The 24574-nt window shown below is 36.6% G+C and overlaps 4 protein-coding genes and 1 long non-coding RNA gene across 5 annotated transcripts; 2 read left to right on the top strand and 3 right to left on the bottom strand.

Annotated features, from left to right (window-relative positions):
• Nucleotides 1-2269: 2269 nt before the first annotated feature.
• Nucleotides 2270-10286, bottom strand: LOC110771855 (putative disease resistance protein At4g27220). Its single transcript, XM_088249357.1, has 5 exons — nt 7539-10286; nt 6940-7176; nt 5696-6295; nt 4676-5261; nt 2270-2594 (listed from the first exon to the last, which is right to left on the bottom strand). Exons 1-4 carry the CDS (start codon nt 10284-10286, stop codon nt 4722-4724), a joined length of 4125 nt encoding a protein of 1374 aa, XP_088105483.1. The 3' UTR covers nt 2270-2594; nt 4676-4721.
• A 2302-nt stretch (nt 10287-12588) lies between these two features.
• On the bottom strand, nt 12589-16513 carry LOC148296290 (uncharacterized). Its single transcript, XR_015833981.1, has 3 exons — nt 16376-16513; nt 16002-16086; nt 12589-13678 (listed from the first exon to the last, which is right to left on the bottom strand). It is a non-coding gene; the product is annotated as an uncharacterized LOC148296290 (long non-coding RNA).
• Nucleotides 16514-19157: 2644 nt separating this feature from the next.
• On the top strand, nt 19158-21115 carry LOC110744622 (uncharacterized). Its single transcript, XM_021944608.2, has 2 exons — nt 19158-21051; nt 21093-21115. Exons 1-2 carry the CDS (start codon nt 19158-19160, stop codon nt 21113-21115), a joined length of 1917 nt encoding a protein of 638 aa, XP_021800300.2.
• A 31-nt stretch (nt 21116-21146) lies between these two features.
• LOC148296289 (uncharacterized) lies at nt 21147-21712 on the top strand. Its single transcript, XM_088248467.1, has 3 exons — nt 21147-21329; nt 21418-21519; nt 21602-21712. Exons 1-3 carry the CDS (start codon nt 21147-21149, stop codon nt 21710-21712), a joined length of 396 nt encoding a protein of 131 aa, XP_088104593.1.
• Nucleotides 21713-22499: 787 nt separating this feature from the next.
• Nucleotides 22500-22874, bottom strand: LOC148296288 (uncharacterized). The gene has a single exon (XM_088248465.1). The coding sequence runs from the start codon at nt 22872-22874 to the stop codon at nt 22500-22502; it is 375 nt and encodes a 124-aa protein (XP_088104591.1).
• Between the last annotated feature and the right edge of the window lie 1700 nt (nt 22875-24574).

Here is a 24574-nt window from a genome sequence, read left to right as displayed (position 1 = left end):
GTCGGTGGTGCTACTTTCAGTGGGAAAGAAGTCGTTTTCTCCCATGATTGCAGCAACGATTCAAGACTAGAGTCAGCAAGATCGCTGCTCTGATACCATGTCAAATTAGGAAGAAATATTGAAGGTTGAGTAGAGATAATGGAGAGTGTAGAGAATTTTGGAAGCTATGCATATTTTCTGATTTCAACTTATGTTCATTCTATTACACATCAAAACATATATACATGTAATAACCCTAAAACATTCCATGAAACATTCCCTAAGACATTCCATGAAACATTCCCTAAGACAAGGATTACATTGCTCAAGAAAAGTATTCCCTAAAACAAGGAATGAGACAAGTGCCATGAGACAAGGGTTGTCTTGTGTTTCATGTCTTTGTGTTTCACAAGGTGACACTCACACAAGATGCCAATATTGCTAACAGTTACCATATTTTGTCTTAGACAAACACACTGGCCATTACATTAGAGTTTTAAAAGCTTGAGCATTTGAGCAAAACACTTGTGATCTCAGGACTTGGTAACATTGCGCATGACGAGGATGATTTGGAAGAGAATATCATGAGCGGCAAGAAGGATCTGGATAAACTAATAATGAGATGGGGAGATGGTATAACTGAGGATCCAGCAAAAGATGGAGAACTGCTCCAAAAGCTCCAGCCTCATACAAACGTCAAGGACCTTGTAATTGAATCTTTTGGGGGTATGAGATTTGCAGTTTGGTTAGGAGACACCTCTTTCTCTAATCTATCTTCCATTGAACTTTGAGATTGTAAACATTGTTCCTTATTGCCATCGCTGGGGCAACTGCCGTCCATATTTTCGGGTTAAACAACGTGGTGCGGATAGGTCCTGAGTTTTATGGCAATGATACTTGTGGAGTTAAGCCATTCAGATATCTACAAGAATTGACTTTCGAAGATCTGTTGGAGTGGCCCAAGCTGGAATTTTTATTAATCTTGGTTTGCCGAGACTGAAAAATTGTCCCAAGCTGACTGAGATATGGCCCGTAGATAAGAGTGCTGCTATTTCCACCCCCTTGTCCTATTTCCCCACCCACCATATAAATTTTAAAAAACATAATCCTATCTTTACACCCACCATTATTCCTAAAATACCCTTTAATTATTATTTTCTTTTTATCAAATGTAATAATTTAAAACCTTTAAAAAAAAAAAAAGCTTAATGGAACTTAACAATTAACTCCTACAATCGTTATTCTTCTTTTCTTCTCTTTTTTCTTCTTTCTTTCTTTGCGGTTTCTCCACCCAATTGTATAGGTTTTTTTTCCCTCATCCTTTCTCTAAGTTTGGTTGGTTTTGGTGGTGGCTTGAGAAAATTCGGGGTTGGGACCCAAGAATTGGAGGTTCGTCTCATTGTTGAGTTGGAGGGTTTGTTAGGAGAGGATGTACGAAGCAATGACAAATGTAGATGGCGTATAAGAAGACAGGGCTGAGAAAGAAAGGTCACCTTAAATTGAATTTGAACGATTTTGATTATTATGTATAGATCAGTTAAGCCATTATAAAGAGAGTATAGAAAGAAAAAAAAAACTTCTTTTTTGGAGAGTTTGTTTAGGGTTTAGGAAGGAAGAAGGAAAAACCAAACCTCTACAATTGGGTGGAGAAGCTGCAGGTATAAGAAATAAGGAAAAAAAAAAAGACTAAACTGATTGGGGGAGATATTGACCACAAAAAAAAAAACGATTGGGGAAAGATGTTGCAAACAAAACAAACAGGAAAGGGGGAGAGGTTGAAGAGATAGGGAAAAAAAAGAAAACAAAAAGTAAATGATGGCAGGAGTTAAGGTTCAAATTGTTAAGTTGCATTAGAGTTTTTTTTTTCTTTTTGATTATGAAAAAATTTCAATATGTTGGATTAAATTTTAATGAGGTGGCATAAGTCCTTAAAAGTCATTTTACAAAGAGCTACATTTGTCCTTAAAATTTTGAAGATAAGGTGGGTGGGGATAACCAATCAACATGATAATATAGATTGAAATTTAGATACATACTTGAATTTGAATTGAGATTTAAATATGACTATTTGATTTTGAGTGAAATTAATGAATTTAGAAATTAGGAATTTCGATTGTTGATGTTGAAATCCTTGAAATTGAAAAAAAGGTTGTCAAAGGACTAAAAAAGAGAGCCAAAGATAGATATGGTGATGATTCTTACTTACAGAAAATAACGTTTTTTCCTTTATTATTATTATTAATTGTTGTTGTTACCAAAAAAAACTAAAACGATGATGTACAGTGCACACAAGCGGGTTTTGAAGCCACGCCTGACTATCATGCTTGTAATTTGATTAACAGTTGAGCCAAACATCCAAAGATTCAATATGGTAATATTACCAGTTTTATAATACATATGAAAAGGAAGGTCCAAATAAATCCAGTTTTATAATACAACTAAACATAATAACTAAATTATCTGATCAAAGAGATGCAGTGGCAGGATATGAGGCACATTAACAAAGAACATGTATAATCAGTGATGAAAGCAACGGTAACGAAATTCGTATGTCATGGTATCTTGTAGATGTGCACCGCAACATATCATGTAGCTTCTTGGCTTCTGATGACATTCTTCTCAAAGATTATGCAAAATAAAGAATAAAAAATTATTATCTATGATTAAAATAGAAAATGCATGTAATGGATATTATGCAAGTGCTACTGGACAAATATTAATGGTTAAATACTACTTTAAAAAATAGAAAATGCATGTAATGGATACCATCCTTAGAAGCATTTTAACGAGCCATATATAAATAAGCATTTTCAGGAGCCATATATAGACATTTTAAATGCAATTTTTATTTTATTTTATATTAATTAGTTGATTAGAGATTATTTTGTATTATAGTCCAATTAAAAGCCTAATTCGTAAGCATATAAGTAAATTAGTGTAATTTTTATTGAGTTACATTTGTGTTATCAGGGTACGTAGAATAATCTTTAAGAACATAGAGCTTTTTTTTTTTTTTTTTTTTTTTTGATAAACATAGGGGGCAAAGCCCCAAGAACAAACAAAAAAGAGACTTAAGAACAAATGAAACGGGATCTGGGAATCCCAATCAAGTCCTCATCCAAGAGGTCACTTGCCCAAGGAGGAGCAAAATCAAGGACACAAACACCAAGGTCCAGGTTGTGACTCCAGTTAGCAAGCCTATCTGCGACACAATTTATCTCCCTGTAAATGTGATGGACCACACAATCCCCAACTTGCTTCATTAGATCACAACAGCTATTAATTAAGGGAGCAAGAGGATGGCAATCCAAGTGATCAGCTTTGTGGATAAGTTGCACAGTCACAGCCGAATCCAACTCCACAATAAGTTTAGACAACCCCTTTGCCACAGCCAGCTTCAAACCAAAATATAAACCCCAACACTCAGCGTCCAACACCTGGCCCATTCCCAGATTCACAGAGAAGCCACTTATCCACTTGCCATGCTCATCTCTGATAACACCTCCAGCCCCAATACAACCCGAGGCCATACGCTTGGACCCATCGACATTGAGTTTACAATAGCCAGTGCTAGGAGGAACCCAGACAAAGAAGGCATGAACTTTCTGACTGTGCCCAATGCTATTATGGATGATTTGGAACCATTCATTAGCAGCAGAGACAATTACACGCCTAGGAGTATAAGGGAGATCCTCTTTATCCTTGAAGATGAAATTGTTTCGCCACTTCCAAATGTACCAACAGGTGAAAACAAAGACAACACTCCAGGGAAGCTGACCAGACTAATTACCTTTAGCAAAAATATTGCTCAGAAGCCAAGGTTGAGTGTCAGCAAGGAAGAAGTGGGGATTGTGGTTGGGCTGGAGGATGGAATTCCAAACAGAACGGGCTCGAGGGCAATCCCTAAGAATGTGAATAATGGACTCAGAGAACCAACCACAGACATCGCAGGTAGGGTCCACAGCAATCTGTCTAATAACTCTCTGTTCATTGGACAAAATTTTACCATGGAGCAAGAGCCAGAGAAAGAAGTGGAGTTTAGGGGGCAATTTCTTTTTCCAGAGGACTTTCCAGGGCAAAGAAACATCGCCATGGTTACTGAAAAACAAATTATAAGCTGACTTAACTGTAAAGATACCGTTTGAGGTAGGAGACCAAATTTGAGTATCCTGCATACCATTAAGACAACAAATAGGATGACATGCAATCTGTTGAACAAGTTCCTCAGAAACCACAGTTCTAAGCTTAGGAATATCCCACCAACCATCTTTAAAGAAATTAGAGACAAGGCAATCCTGCTCAATGGGGTTCAAGGTCCCAGCATGCTCAAGGAGAGGTTTGTCAGAGAGCCATTTGTCTTTCCAGAACAAAGTCCGATCCCCCATACCAATACGCCAAGATATACCTTGGGATAAGAGGTCAGACCCGTAATCAGGGGTTTATGGCTTCTCTGTGCCAATTAGAGACAAAATTATGGTATAGAAATTATTCTCTAATGCTTAAACAATAGTAAATCCTGAAAAGAAGTTTAAAAATAATAATAATAAAAAATGTGGAGATGGACGAATGACATAAGAAAGATAAGGCAAAGAAAAATAAAAAGCAACGCCAATTCATGAAAATATATTAAGCTATATATATCTTCTACTGATTTTATAGTGACCGACCATAGTGCTTGGTTCAATTGAAAACATACCTTCTTTTCTTTACACGTGGACGCTTTATAGACACATGTCGGCTGCTTATACATACAGAGACTCAGGAGCAAACACTTTTAATTTTGGACACTCGTCAACTTTGACTTCCTCCAAGGCTGGCCACTTCAAAGTATAAGCTTGAGAGCAGAAAGATTCAAGTTTGGGTAAATTCCGAAGTATGATATAATTTAGGTGCGGAAATGTCAATTCATCCTCAATACTTTCTCCTCCTCCTTCTACCTCTCCAACAATTTTCTCCATCGCACTACAACTGAAAACTCCTATTATCTCAAGGCAGGTAAGAAGTTTGGCTATGTGCAGTGAAAACAAGTATCTCAAATTGCCACAGCCCACTACTCCCAGTAATCTCAGGTTTCCAAAGCCTGAGCTAACTTGTAAACCCTTTTCCCATATGTGGCTCAGCGTTGGTAAATTCTCCAACGTCAATTCCCTCAGCTTATCAAATGCTTGAGTAGAAGGGGTTTCCTGAACCAAAAATATCACTTCCAATAAATCGCAACTTTCTACACGAAGATCTTCTAGATTGTGGCTAGCACTTGAGGTCTGAAGATTCGCCGGCGTAACCTGCCAAAAGGGTAGAAAAGTAATTGTATATTAATTTGTTAGTGTTTCAATCATAAACATATGGGATATTATCACATTCTAGAAATCAAGAACGTTGTTTAAAAAAGAAAAGTGAATTGTTTATTGTTGAACTAAGCAAGTTACCAGTATTCATATAAAAAGAAGTTACCAATGTTGTTTATTGTTTAACTAAGCAGTTTAATTATTGTATATTATCACATTCTAGATATCAATAAAACTGTTTGCGAAAATAATGGTGATCATTTCCCAAATGAAAATGAACAAGTGTTTACAATTGTCATGGGTCGTGCTTGGGCCAAGCCCATTTAACTTTTCTTTTTTATTTTATTTATCTTTTATCTTCAATGACATCTATACCTAAGACCAATTTTCACAAAATAGACACTAAATATTGCTTTAGAATAATGACGTACCTCTCTATTTGCAGGGCAGGGCAGTATTTGAGTAAAGTTGCGACTAGATGGACGACTTTGTAAGCAAACTAGTGGCGCACATCCAAATCCAGATCTAGATCCAGTTGATGATGCACATCCAGATCCTGATTCTTTTCTACCTCTTACATGATCATCACTCAAATTCTCTGCAACTGCTGCGGGGAGCTTTTTGTTTACTGGTGCAAAGCCCAATGTCTTTAATTTGGGACAACTTTTCACCACCATAGTTCTCGTGGAGGAGGACCATGCAAAAGAAAAGACATCAGGGCAAAATCTCTCAAGGTTTGGCAATCTCTCAAGTGTGAAGCTATTGATCAGTAGTTTGGGAAACAAAGTCCTCGCGCCACTGCCACCTGTCTCTTTCCCTTCTTCATGGATATTGTCCTCTATGGAAGCAGCTGCCAGTACTATAGTTTCCATATTCTCACATAAATATATAAAGACTTCTTGGAGATTCTCAAGGAGCTTGTAAATTTCATAGGGGCATAGATATTTCAGACTGCCACATCCGAAAATTGTTAAAAATCTTACATTTTGAAAACCTTGGAATCCAGGTTGAACGTTCTTCCACAAATGCTCCTTGTGATGTAAAAGAAGAAAAATAGTGTTATTTGATGACAGCTCAATAAGTATTACTCATAAAGGCGACAACTTCATGTTCGACTCCTTTGCTCTTTCTACAGAGAAATTATTATATGGTACTTCGTTCACTCATGTGTTATGAGATTAATAGATGACATATAACTTAAAATTTGAGTAATGCATAGAATTAATATTATAAATAATGTCTAATATTCTAAAGCTGGGGCATATGGGTCATATCATAAAGCAATAGTTGTGGTACATGTATTGTTATTTTTTTATTTTTAGTAACAAGAAAACAAGTAGCACGGCGCATGGGTCATATCATAAAGCTGTTTTTTTTTTTTTTGGTCTGAATAAAGCTGTTTTCTGAGTAGCTCTGTGGTGTGATATTGGACCCCCATGATCAGGGCACGTGATTCTTTAATTATTTTTTTTTGTTTCTGATGGCGTGGCTGGTTGCTTATCATTAATTTTAGCACGTGATATCTGTGCTATGGGTACCTACTACATTTTACTCACAGAAGTTACTTACCTCCATGCAATCCAAGGGACTCTAAACTTCAAGTTACTTACCTCCATGCAATCCAAGGGACTCTAAAATCGCTATGAAAATCACATGCAAACAAACACATACATACCTCATTTGAATCGCACACTTCAAATGTCTGTAGTTGAGAAAATGCTGAGTCATGCCCTACTAAATCAAATACCACATCACTTGTCAAAGAATTCACTTGTAGTTCCTCTAGATTTGGTAACCATGAAATGCAATTTGAAGGAAATACTTTTGATTTAGATGAGGTCGACCCAGCAACTTGATTGTCATTCCTAGTCTCTTTCATCTTCTTCACACTTTCATCATTAGGCTTTATAATCTGTAAAATAATTAATTCTACATAAATAATGAACTTACACATGAGCCAAAAAGAAAGAAATACATAAGTAATGAACTTCCACCATTTGTCTTATTTCCAAATTGCCTTAATTATATTCCCACATCCTCTGTCATAAATTTTGAGAAATCCTTTTCCTACCCACTATTTCCCTCAATTACTATTTACAAATAAACATTTATTGCATATGCAGACAAACTTAACTATTATTCTAACTTATGTATGTAGAAATAATAACACAAAAATCAATATTCAATGACATATTTATTGCAAAAGCATATGTACCATTTAAGCATCAAAAGATTAATTATTTGTTTAACTAACATATTTAGATACATATATACCTCATAGGTAGAGTCGTGTTGGTTGCTCGTGTAGAAACCAAAGAGCTCGGGCATATAACAAAGCTTCAAAACTTTTAATTTTGACAATTTTATCATGTGAGATGCATTTTCATCTTCCATTCTCTCATTTGATATGATCTCTTCTACTTTATGACAACTTTCAACTGTTAAGCTTTGGAGTTGTACCAAGTTTTGTGCTACGGATAGTGAAAAGACATATTTTAACTCATAACACAATTTAATTGCAATGGATCTTAGGTTCATAAAGGAGCGCTTGTCTGGATGTTGACGAGTCCAATCTGTTCCATTCATAAGATACTTTATGGTGAAGTCAAACATGATTGATAAAACTTTCAAGCGTTGAAAGCTCCCTTGATCATCAGATTGCTTCAAAAGCATCAAACTCTTTAAATTGTATGTGTCCTGTAGGCTTAAGTCTTCAGATTGCTTCAAAACGTATCCAATTGTTCCAATCTCCATATATTCCGTTACATCACCATAAAGCATCAAACTCTTTTCAAATAGATAACCAGGCATTCCAGCATTGTGTGATCGACTAGTATTGATAGATACATGAAATCTTATATGCTCGTTCTTTAAGAGAAACTCATTCTGCACTATCTGACCAACAAGTATTTCTATGACTAAGACTTTTAAATGAACAGATAGAGACGTCACCTCATCAAGGCTTGCCATGCTCGTTTCGTCCTTGCTTCCTATTGTTGGCCCCCAATTGAGAAAGCTTTTTGCCATGTACAACTCTTCTAACCTCCTTAAGTTGGATAAGACACCATGAGGAATTTCTTCAAGTCCTTCACAATCTGTTGCATCTAGAATCCTTAATCGTTGAAGATCTCTGATTTCTTTAGGCAACTTACTGATATCAGAGCGAGCAAAGCTGAGAATCTCTAAATTCTCCAAAACTCCAATAACATGAGATATGTCTCCCAATTTACAATCCTCTAGACACAAGGTATGAAGGTACTTGGGTTCTCCAAGAGCTAGAGATCTTTTCGAGGCCAAATAACCTGACATATCCATCCCCAAGAAAGCTAAAACCTTGAGTTCTTTCAACCTTTTAAAGTGGTGGGAATATTCTGAACTGGAGAAATTTATTAGTTGTAGAAGCTCAAGTTTTTGGCACTCCAAACCATCTGTATTATCTTCATCTAACTTAAAATTAATTAATGAAATTGCACTGTAATGTTCTTGGTTTGTAGCTTTTTGTAATCCTGACCATCCTCCATCTCCACCTTCTGTATCAAACGATCTTACCATAAATTTGTGAGGATCTTTTGAGGCAATTGATATAGCAACATCACGAACTATGTCATGCATTTTGATACACTCTTCCTCTTCACTATCCATCAACAAATACCTTCTTTTTAGTTGTCCAACGAAAGAATGCACTCTGTTTCTTTCATCTTCGATTGTGTTGGTGTTTCTAAAAGTTGCTCGACCCGCCCCATACCTCACCAAATACTCAATCGGAATATCATAATCTTCTGGAAATAAGCAACAAAGTAAAAAGCATGACTTGACTTCATCACTATCCAATTTATCATAACTCAATTTTATGCAAGAATAAACCTCAGGTTCCATTCCAGGGATGTTTTCAGGGAGGGAATGTTTCAGTTCATGCAAGGCAGTTTTCCATTCATGCTTGCCATTACTTGGTAGAAGAGCTTTCCCAACAGTTATGATAGCAATGGGTAAACCTTTGCATTCGTCAACAATCAATTTTGCAACATGAGACAAATCAGGATCATTGTCCAAGGATTCACCTACAGTCGCCCTGAAAAGCTCCCATGCTTCTTCTTTATTTAAGGCTTGGACTCTAAAAATGTCATCTTTACACCCCATTACTTTACAAACTTCTTCATTTCGAGATGTCAACAAAATTTTGCACCCTTCATGAACACCAAAAGGGATTCCTACATCCTGAAATTTAAGCTCTGACCATACATCATCTAATATAATCAGGATTCTTTTACTCTGCTTGATTCTCTCATGTAAACTTTGTGCTATTATAGATTCAATTTCATCGACGAATTTCATACTTAGTGACTGTGCAATTGCAATTTGAATTGTCCTAATGTTAACTGTTGCGGAGACAGTTGCCATCACAACATCATCAAACAGACTGGTTCCTTCTAATCTCTTGATGATTTCTCTCACCATTGTGGTTTTACCCACACCTCCCATCCCACAAATCCCAATTATTCTTGTCTTTTCATTCCTCAAAGCACTAAGTACATCATTCATGACATCTTTTCTAGATTCAAAACCCTTAAAACCTTCACTAGAGATTATTGACCCTAGTTGTTGTCGAGGTGCAGGATTGGCAACATTATTACTTAGTCCTTCGTCTAGTTTGAGATCAAGTACACGCTCAGCAATTTTCTTGGCTTTCCTACTCAGAGAATACCGCGATTTCAAACTTGGGCACAATCCATACAAACACCGCCTTTGCTCGTTGACCTTTTTTTCAAGTTCTTCCACTTCATGAAATATTTTGTTTACATTCTCCAGCCAGCTCTGAACTTGATTTTTGATGGTTGCACCATTCCTTTTTGCAGCATCCACAAATCTTTGCAGGTCATTTTTCTTGTCATCAAGAATTTTAAGCACATTCTTTAGACTTTCTATGTTAGAAACGTAGTAAATTAGATAACTGAGTTGTCTCCCAATTAGTGCCACCGGTTTTTCTACAATTTTAGATGCAATTGAAGTACCAATCTCCTCCATTTTATGTTGCAGTTCAACACCTACACTTCTAATTATGAAAAATTCAAAGGTAAACCAATCAAAAACCTAACCAAACAAATCTCCTAGCAATTCTAACTCATAATCTATAAACAACACTCTTCCTCCTCCCCCACCAAAAAAACTTCTCAACACACCAAACCATCACAGCCACACCCACCGCTGGTATCTCTCTCTCTTATTTTTGTTTCTCAATTCCTACTTTGACAACACGTTTGCCAAACACCCACCGCCCACTCCTTGATTTGCTCAAGGTAATGGGATTCTGAGATCTCTCAATCATCCCATCATCAATGGATTCGTATATGATATTATATTATATTCTACCGACGAGATGCTCTGTTTCAATTTAATTTGAAATCCTCCCATCTACTTTCAGGTTGTTTCATGGATGGTGATTTGATTTCATTAGATTTGAAACTAAGCGTTTCTAGATATGCAACTAAACTTTAGTTTTTATGTCAATCACAGCAGGTTTGAAACGATGATTATGAGCGACGAGGGTGGGGTGATTTTCTGGGCTTATGCTCTTGGGGTGTTTGGGTTGTTCTAGGATTTTTTTCTATATTTTATTTTGTTTAAGTTTTAGTCTTTATTTTGACCTTTGAACTATAGTTAACACGAGACAGATATAGACTAACAAAAGGGTGTGATTGTAGTAAATGAAACATGTCGGATCTGACTCTAATTATACCAAACTTCAGGGAGTCTAAGTGAAATTCTCCCCTTGTTAAAATGACCCCAGCTTGAGCTTTGGTGTGCCCAGCTGACAAATCTCGTTAGCAGCTCACATCTTTTTATGAAATAGCTTGCGTTTGCTTCATTCAAGTTTGGTCATAAACGTTAGGCTTTACAATCTTATAATTAAATGCAAAGATGTCGCAATTATTATATTTGTGTACTTAAAAACGTTCATTGATTTATTTTTTTTCATTGATTTTAATATTTTATTAACTTGGGCTAAACTTGAGTTTAAGAGCATCCACCACAATCATGCTCTTTAGTATTTTAGGAGTTCTCTATCAAATTTCAACTCCAACCATACTCTCTAGTTTAATATTTTTTTTAATTCAATTTTTGAATAAAGTGCAGACACAAAAGCAACAACAAAAAATAGTTGGCATTAAATAAATGGTTAAAATACTATTAAAATAAGGGAGCATTAAATTATAGGGAGCCATTAGAAATCCCCTCTCTCTCTCTCTCTCTCTCTCAAATTTAGGAGCTCCTAAAGGTCTCCATATTTTTCAATTACTCAGTAAAATTTGTCTAAAGAGGTGTTCTAGGGGTCTCTCTATTTTTCAATTCCTCCATAAATGTTGTCTAAAGAGGTGTTTTAGAATTATGGATGCTCTAAACTCACTTAAAAAATGAGTTCAGTCGAGCCAACCATAAACACTCAATCAATAGATGCTAAGTCAAGTCGAGCTCAATAAACAATCGATCAGTAGATGCTTAGTCAAGCCCAACTCAAAGGGCCACCTATAATACTGTTCCATTATATATTGTGTGGGAAATATCCTATAAAACCTAATCATTTATGGATATTACCTATATTTACTTAGTAATTATATTAAATTAATGGCCAGATCATTATTGATAGAAATATTCCAATAAATAATTATATGCTTAAACAATAGTCGAATGAAAATGAAATAGAGAGAAAGTAAAAAAGTTAATTAGATTCATGAGATCTTTCTCTCTCATCCTCATAGTCAATGTAGTTCATAGCCATAGGATTGTTAACTGAGTATTGATAATCCATAAAAACTGGGGCATCTTATGTTTGTTTAATTAGGAGGACGACTGTTCTTTAGTCATTAATGTAGAGACACTAAGAAAAGTATGCATCTGCTCTATAGATGGTGAATTTACTAAACGCGATCAATTAATAGTTCTTTCGTGGAAGTTGTACTTCTATGTCAAATAAGAATATTAAGTCGCAATAATGCATACTAGTCCTTAAATCTTGAACACTCTATTTGTCTTATGAGTAGATCATGTATTATTGGGTTTGTGATTAATCCATACAGGTATGTGTGTGTAGTAAGGCCCAGGCAAAGCAACCTAAAGCCCCCAAGGGTCATCTACCTTGATTGTTCTTAAAGAAGAATTTAAAAATAAGAAAAAAAATATTTTAAAAACAAACAAACAAAACCTTGTTTTTTCATCTCTTCTAAAAGGACATCGTCAACCTCAAGGGGCACCCCGAACCCACGCTAGGCGACGAGGCCAAACAGCCCCTCCCCCAATCTAACTTCCAGACGCGGCCCCCACCCTCTATCTCACCCTAGTTGTCGCCCTCATATCCCATTTCACCTAGGGCTGCAATTTACATCGATAGACTGCCAAACCGACCAAACAGAATCAGTGGTTTGGGTTTTTTCACTTAATTTTTGGTTTTGGTCAACAAATCGAACGGAACCAGTTGTGAAGAATGTTTCAACAAATCGAACGTAAATTTATAATCTTGGTTTATGATGCAGTTTTTAATTTTTCCTTTCTACTTTAGTTTTTATCTTTTGCTGTAGTTTATTATTTTATTTATGTCTAGTTAAATTCTGTTAATGATGAAACACCATTATAAAATTAATTTATCATATTTTTTCTTTTATTTCCTAATTATATTCTTCAATGTTAATAACTTTGGCTTCACATGATTAATAAATTAACTTTCTCTTCACCGCTTTTATCATATATTTATGGTAGTTAAGAGTTTTGGATTAATTTATTAATACATCCTTGGTTTTATATTTTTAGTATACAAATTTCTTTGATCTCTTGTCATTCAAATAACCTTTTTCACTTAGGATACTTAGGAAACTTTGATCCTTTATAGTTAAATAATTGTTTTTACATGTGATGCTTAGAATTTATACTAATAAATGAAGGGGGGATTTACAAAAGATTTATTAAATTGGAGGCTTAATTGATATATCTTGAGAAAGTAGTAAATTGATTTCTAGATTGCTACTCTATGGGAATTGATAGGTAAATAATTAGAGTTTTATGGAATAGTGTGGTGTGGATTCTAATACCTTAGTTTATTGTCATTCCCATAATTTTTTTTTATGCTTTATTTAATTGTCTTTTCAACCAACAAATCATCCTTGGATGGAACTAGGTTAGTAATTGAATTAATTCGGGTTGGATTAGCTTTCTATCTTCTTCGTGCAGTTCTTGTTTGTATGACCTCATTCTTACATGTCTACATTACATTCGATTTATGCACTTGCGATTATTTATATAAATTTAAGACGACACCTATTTTGGTGACAAACACTACCCCGCTCAAATTCCAGTCGAATCCATCATTTTAAAACCTATATCCGAGTTTCAAATCCAATTAATTCCTCATAGTTTCATTCAGCTCACTGCAAAGCAGACAAATAATATCACAAAGTTCAAATCAATAACCGGCACATGACCAGTGCTTTGTCCTCGAAAACGTTGCTCACTTGACTAATTTTCTCTCTAATTTACTGCTAATTCACTAAGGGTATGTTTGCTATGCCTCACTATGCTCACTGGACTGGATAACACTTAAAACCCATGTTTGGTAAGAGAGGAGATTAGCTTAAATGAGACTATATAGTCCAATAGTGAAAAAAATATCTGTACTCGCATGTCTAATAGAGTGAGCCCCAAAAGCGGTTCGCAAAATAGCACCATCGCTATTTAGAACTCGCTAGTCTGGCTGGATGTCCTTACGGCTTGAATCAAAACCAAGCCACCACAGACCCAATCGACGTTCTATGGTAGAACCCAACGCCCAGCACTCCCCCTTCTCCCCGGGATTTGTTCTCCCTCAAAACAAATCCTATATTCAAATATAGACCCACCCGCAAGCCATGCACAGACCCAGCACCGAGAAGCCCAAGCCACCCGAAGAAGAACCATCTCTTTTCGCCACCCCAGCCAGCTGCAAAACCCAGAACCATCTCTCTTCGCCATCTCTGTTTGTACACAAGAGAAAAACACGAATTAGAAAGGGTTTAGGTAGGGAATTGGTAAAAGAGAAGAACCAGAAAAAGAGAATAATGAAACCCCAAAACAAAGAAGAGAAAAGCAGTTCCAATTCGCAGAAGTTCCAAAAAGAAAAAGCTAGAAATAATTAAACCAGAAACAGAGATAAGAAAGAAGGAAAGAAAGAGGAAGAAAATAAAAGAAGAAAATGAGATCAGAAAGAAGAGAGAGAGAGAGAGAGAAAAGAAGAAGAAAATGAATGCTGCTGCTTGCTGGGTCCTCTTGCTCTTTACTTGATAACGCAAGGGACAACACTAATTAAATATTAGAATTTATTCCGTTCTTTCCTTGTTGTTTGTGGTTTAATGAAATAATGAATTGACAAAAAAATAAATATTAGAATTTTAATTATTTATTTTTAGGTTAAAATTTTTAATTAAATATTTATTTTTTTAGTCCGACACAGCACCAAACATAGGTTTTCACTATTTTTATAATCCAGCTTCTTAGTCCGACATAGCACCAAACGTAGGTCAGTACTTAATCCAGCTTAAGCCAATCCGAGCTAATCCAAGACAGTCCCAGAATTCAGTCCTGTCCATGACAGTCTGCCGTACCAAACGACCCCTAAGAGAGATAAGGATAGTTTTTTTTCTCTCTCGTTTCTCTTTTACCAATTAACAACACCACACATGCATTGCACTTAAGTCACCAAACTCCGTATTTGGGACCTCCCGACTAAGATCATATTTGAAACATGGACTTTCATTATATATGATCTCATATTTTCACAATTTGACCCCAAAAAAATTTCATTTCCAAATTCCAAATAAAACTGAAATAAGTTATCAAACAACTTTTAAACAATTTTCAATTTAATTTTTAAAACTAAAGTTGGTTACCAAACAAGTTTTGTAGTTTTAATTTTTTTTAAATGAAAAGTGAAAACTAATAAAAACAAAAAACTGAAATCATTATCAAGCGGACCATAAGTATTTATTTTATTAAGTTTAATTTTTTGGTTTAAGAATCTTTTTTTTAATCTTAAGTTGAATTTTCAAATGTTTTATTAATATTTTATTCTGCTTCATTTTTTTTTTTTAAGTGGACCCTATGTGTGCCACATTGTCATTTAAAATGAACCCTACGTGTAACAATTTCAAAAAATGGTAGGTACTTGCTAAAAATGAAAACATGGATATATACTAACTTAAAATTAACACATTTTTTGGGTGAAGCATTCAAAATTCTAGAAAATAACATTCCTTTTTTTTAATCATTATTTCTTTTTCTGGCTATGTTAGAGGGTATTGAACCTACACCTATCCTAATTCTTTGTCATTACCTTGCATTCCCTCACCACTTGAGCTAACTTCAACAGTTTTCTAACTTAAAAAGTTTATTTAATTAAGAAAGCAATCTAATAAAATGGGTGTATGATCATAAAATGAAATCTATATATAAAGGAAGAGACCACAAATAGTGAAACATTAAAAACCCTTCAAATATCCCTGGTTATGTAATTTTGCTGAACAACTTCATTCTTTTGTTTTTTTCATTTGTTTTCTTGTTTTTTAATGCATAAACTAATGTATGTTTACTCTAAAAGGTTCTCCATCACAATTATAAAAAACAAATAAGAAGAAGAAACAAAAGTAAATTGGTGAACGCATGAGTGTGTGCCAAGAGGTAGTCGATAAAGAAAATTAAAAATTTCTAAGAAAAACCAACCTTGAGTTAGCAGCAATTTATAGCACTATCCGTAATCCGAATGCTCATTATCTCACTAACGCCATGCAACAACTACCTTGAAAGACTGCAGACATAAAGCCAGAAATATATAGATGAAACAAAGATATATATATTTGTGCTGTGAGATAATAAATAATACAGAAATAGGACAAAATAATGCTAAGTAGGTTTGGAAGAAGAAAAGCAAGAAAACTTATAGGCATGAAACCAAAAAAAGTAAACAGGCCCTTAATCCCCAAAAATACAGAAAGAATATTACAAAGGTCACGAACATGAGATTTCCAAGTAAAGTGTCAAGCGAATCACTTGCGTTGTGCTGAAGTGTGAAGGCAAACAACTATTTCAAGACTTACCTAGCTCTCCAATGCAATGTTTCAGCTGGTGAACTCTTGCGAGAAGCTTGAATGATATAATTAATTATAACCACAAAAGGGACAATATATGAACTGAGAATTACTTAGAGGAAGTGAATGAGTATGTCACGTTCGCTATGTAGAAGAGCTAAAGGATGAGTTTGTGTTAGCTATATATAAAAAGAGACGAGGAGAAAATGTATAACGAGCATTACTTCAAGAGAAGGTGATGCCATGTTTAAAAAGATGGTTTTAGAATATTTAAAAGCAAACCTAGGTAGCACGTAACAACACACATCTCTCTACCAACCCAATTTCAAGGAATCTTTTTACCAAAAATAAAAAATTTCAAGGATCTTTTTGTATTTTTGAAGATTCAATATTCTAAACTACTCTAATGTATGATAATATCGATCGAACTTGAGCTGCCACGTTGTATTGGTCAACATTGCCTAACACACATTTACATTGTGAAGGAATTTTCAAATAATTAAAGTGGATTTTAAGGATATGGGTTACCAAATTTATTAATGAATTGTCGTTCAACAATAAAGAATGATAAGAAAGAATATATACCTCATTAACCTTAACTAACGAGGAAGGCTGGTATAAATACTAGCCCTCTATAACAAGGAAAATAAAAGTGAGGGGATACTTGACGTATTCTCCTCATTGATACCTCTAACAAAGAAATATCACTTTTTGGTTCCATATAGATAGAAAACTAACCCAACTCAAGTGTCAAATATTTCTTCAAGCGAAGGGGATCCTGCTACCCTTTTCTAAAAGATGGTTTTAGAATATTTAAAAGCTAAACCTAAATATTTCCCTGAACATCAGCTGAAGCATATATGCATGCCATGCCCAAGTTTTTGTAGCAAATTTTCTTGATTTATCAACTTTAAAGAAAATATATTATATATATAAGGATTAACTACACTTTAGTCCCTACAGGTTTAGTGCCAGTATCAAAATGGGCCCTAAGATTTCATTTAAGTCAATATCTTACCCAACATTTCGAATCCTAACCAATTGACACCCGCCGTTACATTGACCGTCAAAGTCAGACGTTAAATGCTGACGTGGCAGGCGTGGGACCCATCTCATACCCAAACAGCAGTTAGACAGAGACAACACGAAGGGCAATTTCGGCCAAAAAAAAAACCAACGTTCGCCTTCTCTCTCCAAGGCATGCGTTCCAAGGCGATGCCTCGATTACCCAGACTTGGAAAAATCAAAGAAACTCAGAAACTGAGTTTTGTTCGTGTATTGAGAGAGACATAGTGGAGAGAAGAGGGTTTGTTCGTGTTTTGGAGAGCAAATATTTGAAATTGACTGCAAAAAAAGAGGAAAAACGGAGTGAAGACGAGAGATCTGAAGAATATGAGTTGGGAAGTTCGCCCGAAAGGATATGGAGAACCTTTCTACGGTACGTATGGCTTACTGTTGTGTAAGGTTCTTGGCAGCTGATGTTTCAGAGTGAAACTTTCAAATAGAGAGTCTCAGTTTCGAGTTTGGTGTGGAGTGAAAGTTTGGCTTTTATATTGGATTGTGAGTTTCGAGTTAGGTGTCGGTATCACTGTGTCTATTTAATTGGTAAATGGAATATGGTGTGAATGGTAGGTGGTTAACGGAAGTAAACTTTGGCTTTTGTATGTGGTCCTTCAACCACTGGGAATCTTACCTTTTGTCTATGTGTGTACTGACATAGAAAGTTTGTATTTGTATATGTGTGTGCGTATGTGTCTGTTTGTATTTGTATTTGTATTGTATTTGTATTTGTATGTGTGTATTTGTAAATAGGCTTACATGTATTTTTGTTTGCTAAAATTCATGTGTGGCTTTCGAATTGCAGGGGATGAGGCAGGATTTTCTATTCAGATGTACCACAATGGTGAAATAAGAGGTAACTATTATGTGAATGGGTCTGTTGATTGGTTCGATTATTGTGATAAGGATAGAATGTCAATGACTGAGATAGATGCGATGGTAAAGGAGTTAGGGCACGACGGCAGGATTAACTACTGGTACAGTATTCCAGGTGATAATTTTGATGGTGGCCTAGTTAAGCTAAGTGAGGATGCAGATGTCTTAGACATGCTAGTCTTTGTGCCAGACACTAGGTTGATAAATATATTTCTAGAACATGTCTTCGCATGCAGTCAAGAGCAGTTTTACAGTCAAGTGGGTTCAAACATATTTATAAATTTGGATGATGATGTTGGGACCAACACTGGGGTAGTCATTGAAGAGCTTGATGACAATTATGGTGCCATTGTTCCAGTGGGTGGGGGAGTATCCCTGGTGCAAAATGTGAAAAAAACAAGTGTTGTAATAGAAGAGTTGAATGAAGAAGGGTTGAATCAAGAAGCAGGTGGAGAAGGCAAAGAGTTGAATGAAGAAGGGTTGACTGAACCAGCAGGTGGACAAGGCAAAGAATTGAATGAAGAAGGGTTCACAGAACAAGCAGGTGGACAAGGCAAAGCATTGAATGAAGTAGGGTTGACTAAAGATGGGTTCACTGATGAAGCTTCTAAACAAGGCAAAGAAACTGCCACTGTGAATAATGAGGAGAATTCTGACCAGGTCCAAGAAAAGCCAACTCATGGTTGTTTTGATAAAGGCAAAGGCGAGGATCAATACATGTCTCATAGGTTGAAGCGTGCTTTTGGTAAAAAAAGATGCGGCCGTTTGAGGAGGACAAAAAACCATTCACCATAAAGACAAAGCTGTGGAAGGAAGGGTTGATGGCCTCTAGACCCAGTCCAAAAGGCATTCCATGATGTTGAGAAGTGGAAGAAGATTGGAAAATGCTGCAGAGTTTGAAGATGATGATGATGATGATGCTTCTAATAGTGAGGACTCAGAATATATGATTCCCAAGAATTTTAGTGAAGATGAAGATGCAGATGAAGATGATGTTTTTTTTAATGAATGGGTGGATGACCAAAGTGAATGGACAGGGGTTAAAGAAACTGAGAAGGAGGCCGCTCCTGATTGGCCTACAGATGTTGAATTGGATTCTGAAGATTCTGAGTGCAGGGATTATGCCAAGTATAATTCTGACGAGGAAGTTGATAAGAATTGGCCAGAGTTCAATCCTGCAACTGAGATGGCGGATCCAAAGTTTGAGATTGGCATGTTGTTTACTGATTGTAAGGTGTTTAGGGCAGCTGTCAGAGAATACTCGATTTTGCATAATAGGGATGTAGTGTTTATTAGGAATAAGGCTTTGAAGCTGAAGGCGGTTTGTGGAGACCCAGATTGTGGGTGGATGATATATGCTTCCAAAATGCAACACGAGAACACATTGCAAGTGAAGACATATGTAGGTGAGCACACATGTACACAGGTATGGGAGAATCCTACTATGAAGTCAACATGGATAAGCAAGAAATATGCTGAGACTTTGAAGTCCAATCCCCAGTGGCCAATCAGGTCATTCAAGCAGACTGTTGAGCAGGATTATAATACAGGGGTGTCAAGACAACAAGTGTATAGGGCAAAGGATAAGGCACTAAAGCTGATTGAGGGCAGTTTCAATGAACAATATTCAAGAATTTGGGATTATTGTGAGGAATTAAGGAAGAGTAACCCAGGAACCACAGCAATGGTTAAGTGTGATTTCCAACAACAGTTGGGACAACCTTTGTTTCAAAGGTTGTATGTTTGTTTAGGGGCTGCTAAGGAAGGATTCAAATGTGGGTGCATGCCTATTATTGGTTTAGATGGGTGCTTTTTGAAGAGTGTTTATGCAGGGCAACTGTTAACTGCTGTGGGTATAGACGCCAACAATGAAACCTGGGTGATTGCTTATGCAGTTGTGGAATCAGAGTGCAAGGAATCTTGGATTTGGTTTCTGGAGCTATTGGTGAAGGATTGTGAAATTGTAAATCAATTTGGCTTCACCTTTATATCCGACAAACAAAAAGGTTTACTGCCTGCTTTTGAGCAAGTGGTCCCTAATTGTGACCACAGGTTCTGTGCAAGACACTTGTTTTCCAACTATAGGCTATTATTCAAAGCAAAAAGCCTGAGAGACAAGTTTTCGGAAGCATCATATGCAACAACTGTCCCCCACTTTACAAAGGCCATGGAAGACCTGAAAAACCTGTCCAAGGATGCATATGGTTGGCTAACCACTCCAGATAAACCTCCAAGGCATTGGTCCAAGTCACACTTCAACACTCATTTGAAGTGTGACATGTTGTTGAATAATCTGTGCGAGTCTTTCAATGCTACCATATTGGAATGTAGGGATAGACCAATTCTGTCAATGTTTGAGTATATTAGATGTAAGCTGATGAGGAGAATACAAGGAAGAAGGGAAAAAATGCTGAAATGGAACAAGCCTATCTGCCCAAGAATATTTAAGAAGGTGGAGGGAAATAAAGCCAAGGCAGGTGCTTGTGTGGCAATGTGGTCAGGTGGAGGTAAATTCCAAGTGGCAGCTGGTGGCCATGCACAATATATTGTGGACTTGGATTTGAGGACATGTTCATGCAGAGCTTGGGATTTGCAGGGATGGCCTTGTGTTCATGCTATTGCAGCCATAAATTATAAAGGGGGTGTGAATGTCATGGATTTTGTGGAGGGATGCTATTTCACATCAACTTACTTGAAGACATATGATAATCTCATACTGCCTATGAATGGGATGGATATGTGGGCTAAGAGTGACTTTCCGCCATGTCTTCCTCTGTCTTACTCTAAACAGCCTGGAAGGCCAAGAAAATGTAGACACAAGGAAGAGGGAGAGCAGAAGAGGAAAATGAAGATGAGAGCGTCAAGCAACCAAGCTGAAACTTCATCGTCTCGCATTCCCAACACACAGGACTCTGTCAAATGTGGCCAATGTGGTAAAAAGGGGCACAATAAGAGGACTTGTCATAGGAATCTTCCTCCCAAACCCAAACCTGCAACTAAGAGGAAGAGGGGTACTGAAAATACCCAGGTATAGTAACTTCATCCTGAGTGCAGGGATTATACTGACACTAACCCTAAGCTTTTGTTGCTAACTAACAAGCATTTTTTTGTTGTAGAGCACTATTGATCCATCTGCCGCATCCACTCCAGCTGCTGGTCCAAGCACCCTAAAGCAAGGATCCAAGCCTCCTAGGCGTGTGCAAAAAGGGAAGCCTCTGGTAAGTAACTTGTCTTTATGATGGTTATTATCAATTTTCGTAAATATCCAAATAAAAGGTTAACATCCTAAACATTTTGCAGCCAAAACCAAGTAAGAAAGGACGTGCCACTTCTGAAGCACAACCGGCCTCAACTTCATGTCCTCGTCCATCAACTTCTATTTCAACTGCAGGATCAAATGTTGTAGATTGAAGCTCACTGTTACAGGAATTTGATGACTCGCCTTTTTTTGTTAGACTGGCAGTTTGTGATTAGGAGCTTTTCGTTTTTGATAAATTGGTCCTGTGTAACTTAAGTACTGACTTTTTTTTATGGATGTAATGGCATTCACATAAGCCTCAACCACTGTGAATGCAAATACATCCACTGAAACTGCCATTTTGGAATCATATTGAATGGACATGAAATATGTACGATATGCAATGTTATTATCTGGCTATTTTGAGCCCAATTTGAATGCATAATTTTCTGAGTTTTTGGGTTGGCATTGTACTTCGTTATTTTGGCCATTCACTTTATTGTTCTAGGTCCATTCTTTTTCTAACTTCCCTGCTACTTTGTTTTTGCCATTCTTTTGCATAAGGTGACTTCTCTCCTACATTGTTTTTGCCATATCTGGCTATAAGATTCATTCTAACTTCTCTTTATATTTTTGGCATTCCTTTGCATTATTTCACTACCACACAGATTTAGATGGCCAATCACTTCATTTGCATACTCTTTATGATGGCCATTCACTTCTTTTCAATGTAATTCTGTACAAAATTTGCCATTCCATTCACTTCATCAAGTTACATGGCAGTTTCTGATTAAGCCCTTAAGCTAAACCCCATAACCCTTAAGCTAAACCCCATAACCCTTAACCCTAAAACCCTAAACATGTACATAACAATTAAACCATTACAAAATGCTACTAACAACCCAAGACTTACAAACTTACAGAATCACGGAATCACAAACATAACCCACAAACAATTCATTAAATGGCAGAAGCTAATTCCAAGCTCCTCTTTTTGTTCACTCCACATCCACACATCCCTCCCAAAATGATGCTTGCCAATAGAACCCACGAAGCCACCACAAACACCCAAACAACCTTTTCTCTTTGTCTTGCCTTCGCCACTGCTTTCTCCAGCCTATTCCGCGATTTTAGAAGCCCAGGAATCACTACCTTTGACCGTTCACACATGGCCGGATCAAACCATGCCCAGAATTGACAACCCTTCAAACCCTCGTTAGTCTCACGTACCTTTGCTGCACACATGGAAAATCGCCTCCCAGGATTCGAATCTGTCCACGACGTTCGAATTGTAGCAGCCTTTCCGCACCAACACATCGGCACCTCTTCATCCATTCCGGCCAGCCAATCGAATCTTCTTCGTCAGTTTCCTCTCAACTTTTTTCCTCTCTTTTTGCAGTCAATTTCAAATATTTGCTCTCCAAAACACGAACAAACCCTCGTCTCTCCTCTATGTCTCTCTCAATACACGAACAAAACTCAGTTTTTGATTTCTTTGATTTTTCCAAGTTTGGGTAATCGAGGCATCGCCTTGGAACGCGTGCCTTGGAGAGAGAAGGCGAACGTTGGTATTTTTTTTGGCCGAAATTGCCCTTCGTGTCGTCTCTGTCTAACTGCTGTTTGGGTATGAGATGGGTCCCACGCCTGCCACGTCAGCATTTAACGTCTGACTTTGACGGTCAATGTAACGGCGGGTGTCAATTGGTTAGGATTCGAAATGTTGGGTAAGATATTGACTTAAATGAAATCTTTGGGCCCATTTCGATACTGGCACTAAACCTGTAGGAACTAAAGTGTAGTTAATCCTATATATAATTTCACTATGAATATCAAAACATGCTGGGAAACAAAAGGCAGGCAGTAACAACACACATCTCCACCAACCCAATTTCCTCTGAAACTTGCGAAGGAATTTTCAAATAATTAACTTGGATTTTAAGGATATTTTTGTTACCAGTTTTATATTAATGAATTTCTGCGAGATACCTTCTTAATGCACGAGGAAAAGAAAAGTGAGTCGATATTTTAGAATTAAAAACGATAATGGGTAGTTGTGTTCCATAAAAATAGGATTAATTATTTAATTTTTGTTTTAATTTTAATTTTTTTAAATATGAAAAACTGTAAATTTACCATATTATTCTCATTTATTAATAATTTCAATTCTTGATGTTTGCATTAACCAATGACATTTTCTGATATTTTGAATGTTTTACCATTCTATACCTTTTACTTTATATATATATAGAAGATTCATAACTTTGACAAGGAAAAAAAAATAAAGACAACCCAACACCAGAAACCCCCGTCCCCATCCAAACCGACGGCCCATAGCCATCCCACTTAGCCGACGGTAGTACCATCTCCACCTTGCTCCTCCTCAAAGTCTCTTATCTCCCTCTCTCTATCTGTTTTTCTATTTCTTGAAGAAAGCTTTAAATCTGGATGAGCATTGGGCCCAACAGACAGAGGCATCCATCCCTTTGTGCAAAATCTGTATTCATTTGGGGTGGTTTTGTTTAAGATTTTTGTGTGCAAAATACCTGTTATAGATCGATCCATCATTTCAATTGCAAGGGATTGAATGATGAGCTTCGCTGAATTAGATCCAGATATGAGATTATCTTCAAGACCGAAAGAGAAAGAGAGAGGTAGGAGGAGGCGGTGTTCTCGCCGTCTAGGTGGAGATGGTGTTGTCACCGACGAGGTGAAGAAGGTATTGCTGTTGGCAGGGTGGGTAGGCTGACGGTGTTGGGTGGGTGGGAGTTTGATGGATGTTGGTTTTTTTTGTTTAATTTTCAATTTTTTTATGCTTAATTATTAAAAGTTAACGCTGTGTATTAAGAGTTAAGTTTGATTAACAAAAAACAAAAAAAGAGTTCAGTGAATAGAGAGGTGTCAAAGAATTAGATAGGGGACAAGTGGGTACAAGAAAGAGAGGGACAGAAGATCTGGACTCCAACAACCCACTCATTAGGGGTGGGCGCAGTCCGGTTCTCACTTCAAATCGGAATCGGAATTGGTACTATTTAACT

This window comes from Prunus avium, chromosome 2 (genome assembly GCF_965620075.1).
Source record: "Prunus avium chromosome 2, drPruAviu1.hap1.1, whole genome shotgun sequence".
NCBI classification, from domain to species: domain Eukaryota; kingdom Viridiplantae; phylum Streptophyta; class Magnoliopsida; order Rosales; family Rosaceae; genus Prunus; species Prunus avium.
Note: the sequence above shows the minus strand (reverse complement) of the source record. Positions and strands in the feature narration are given on the sequence as shown.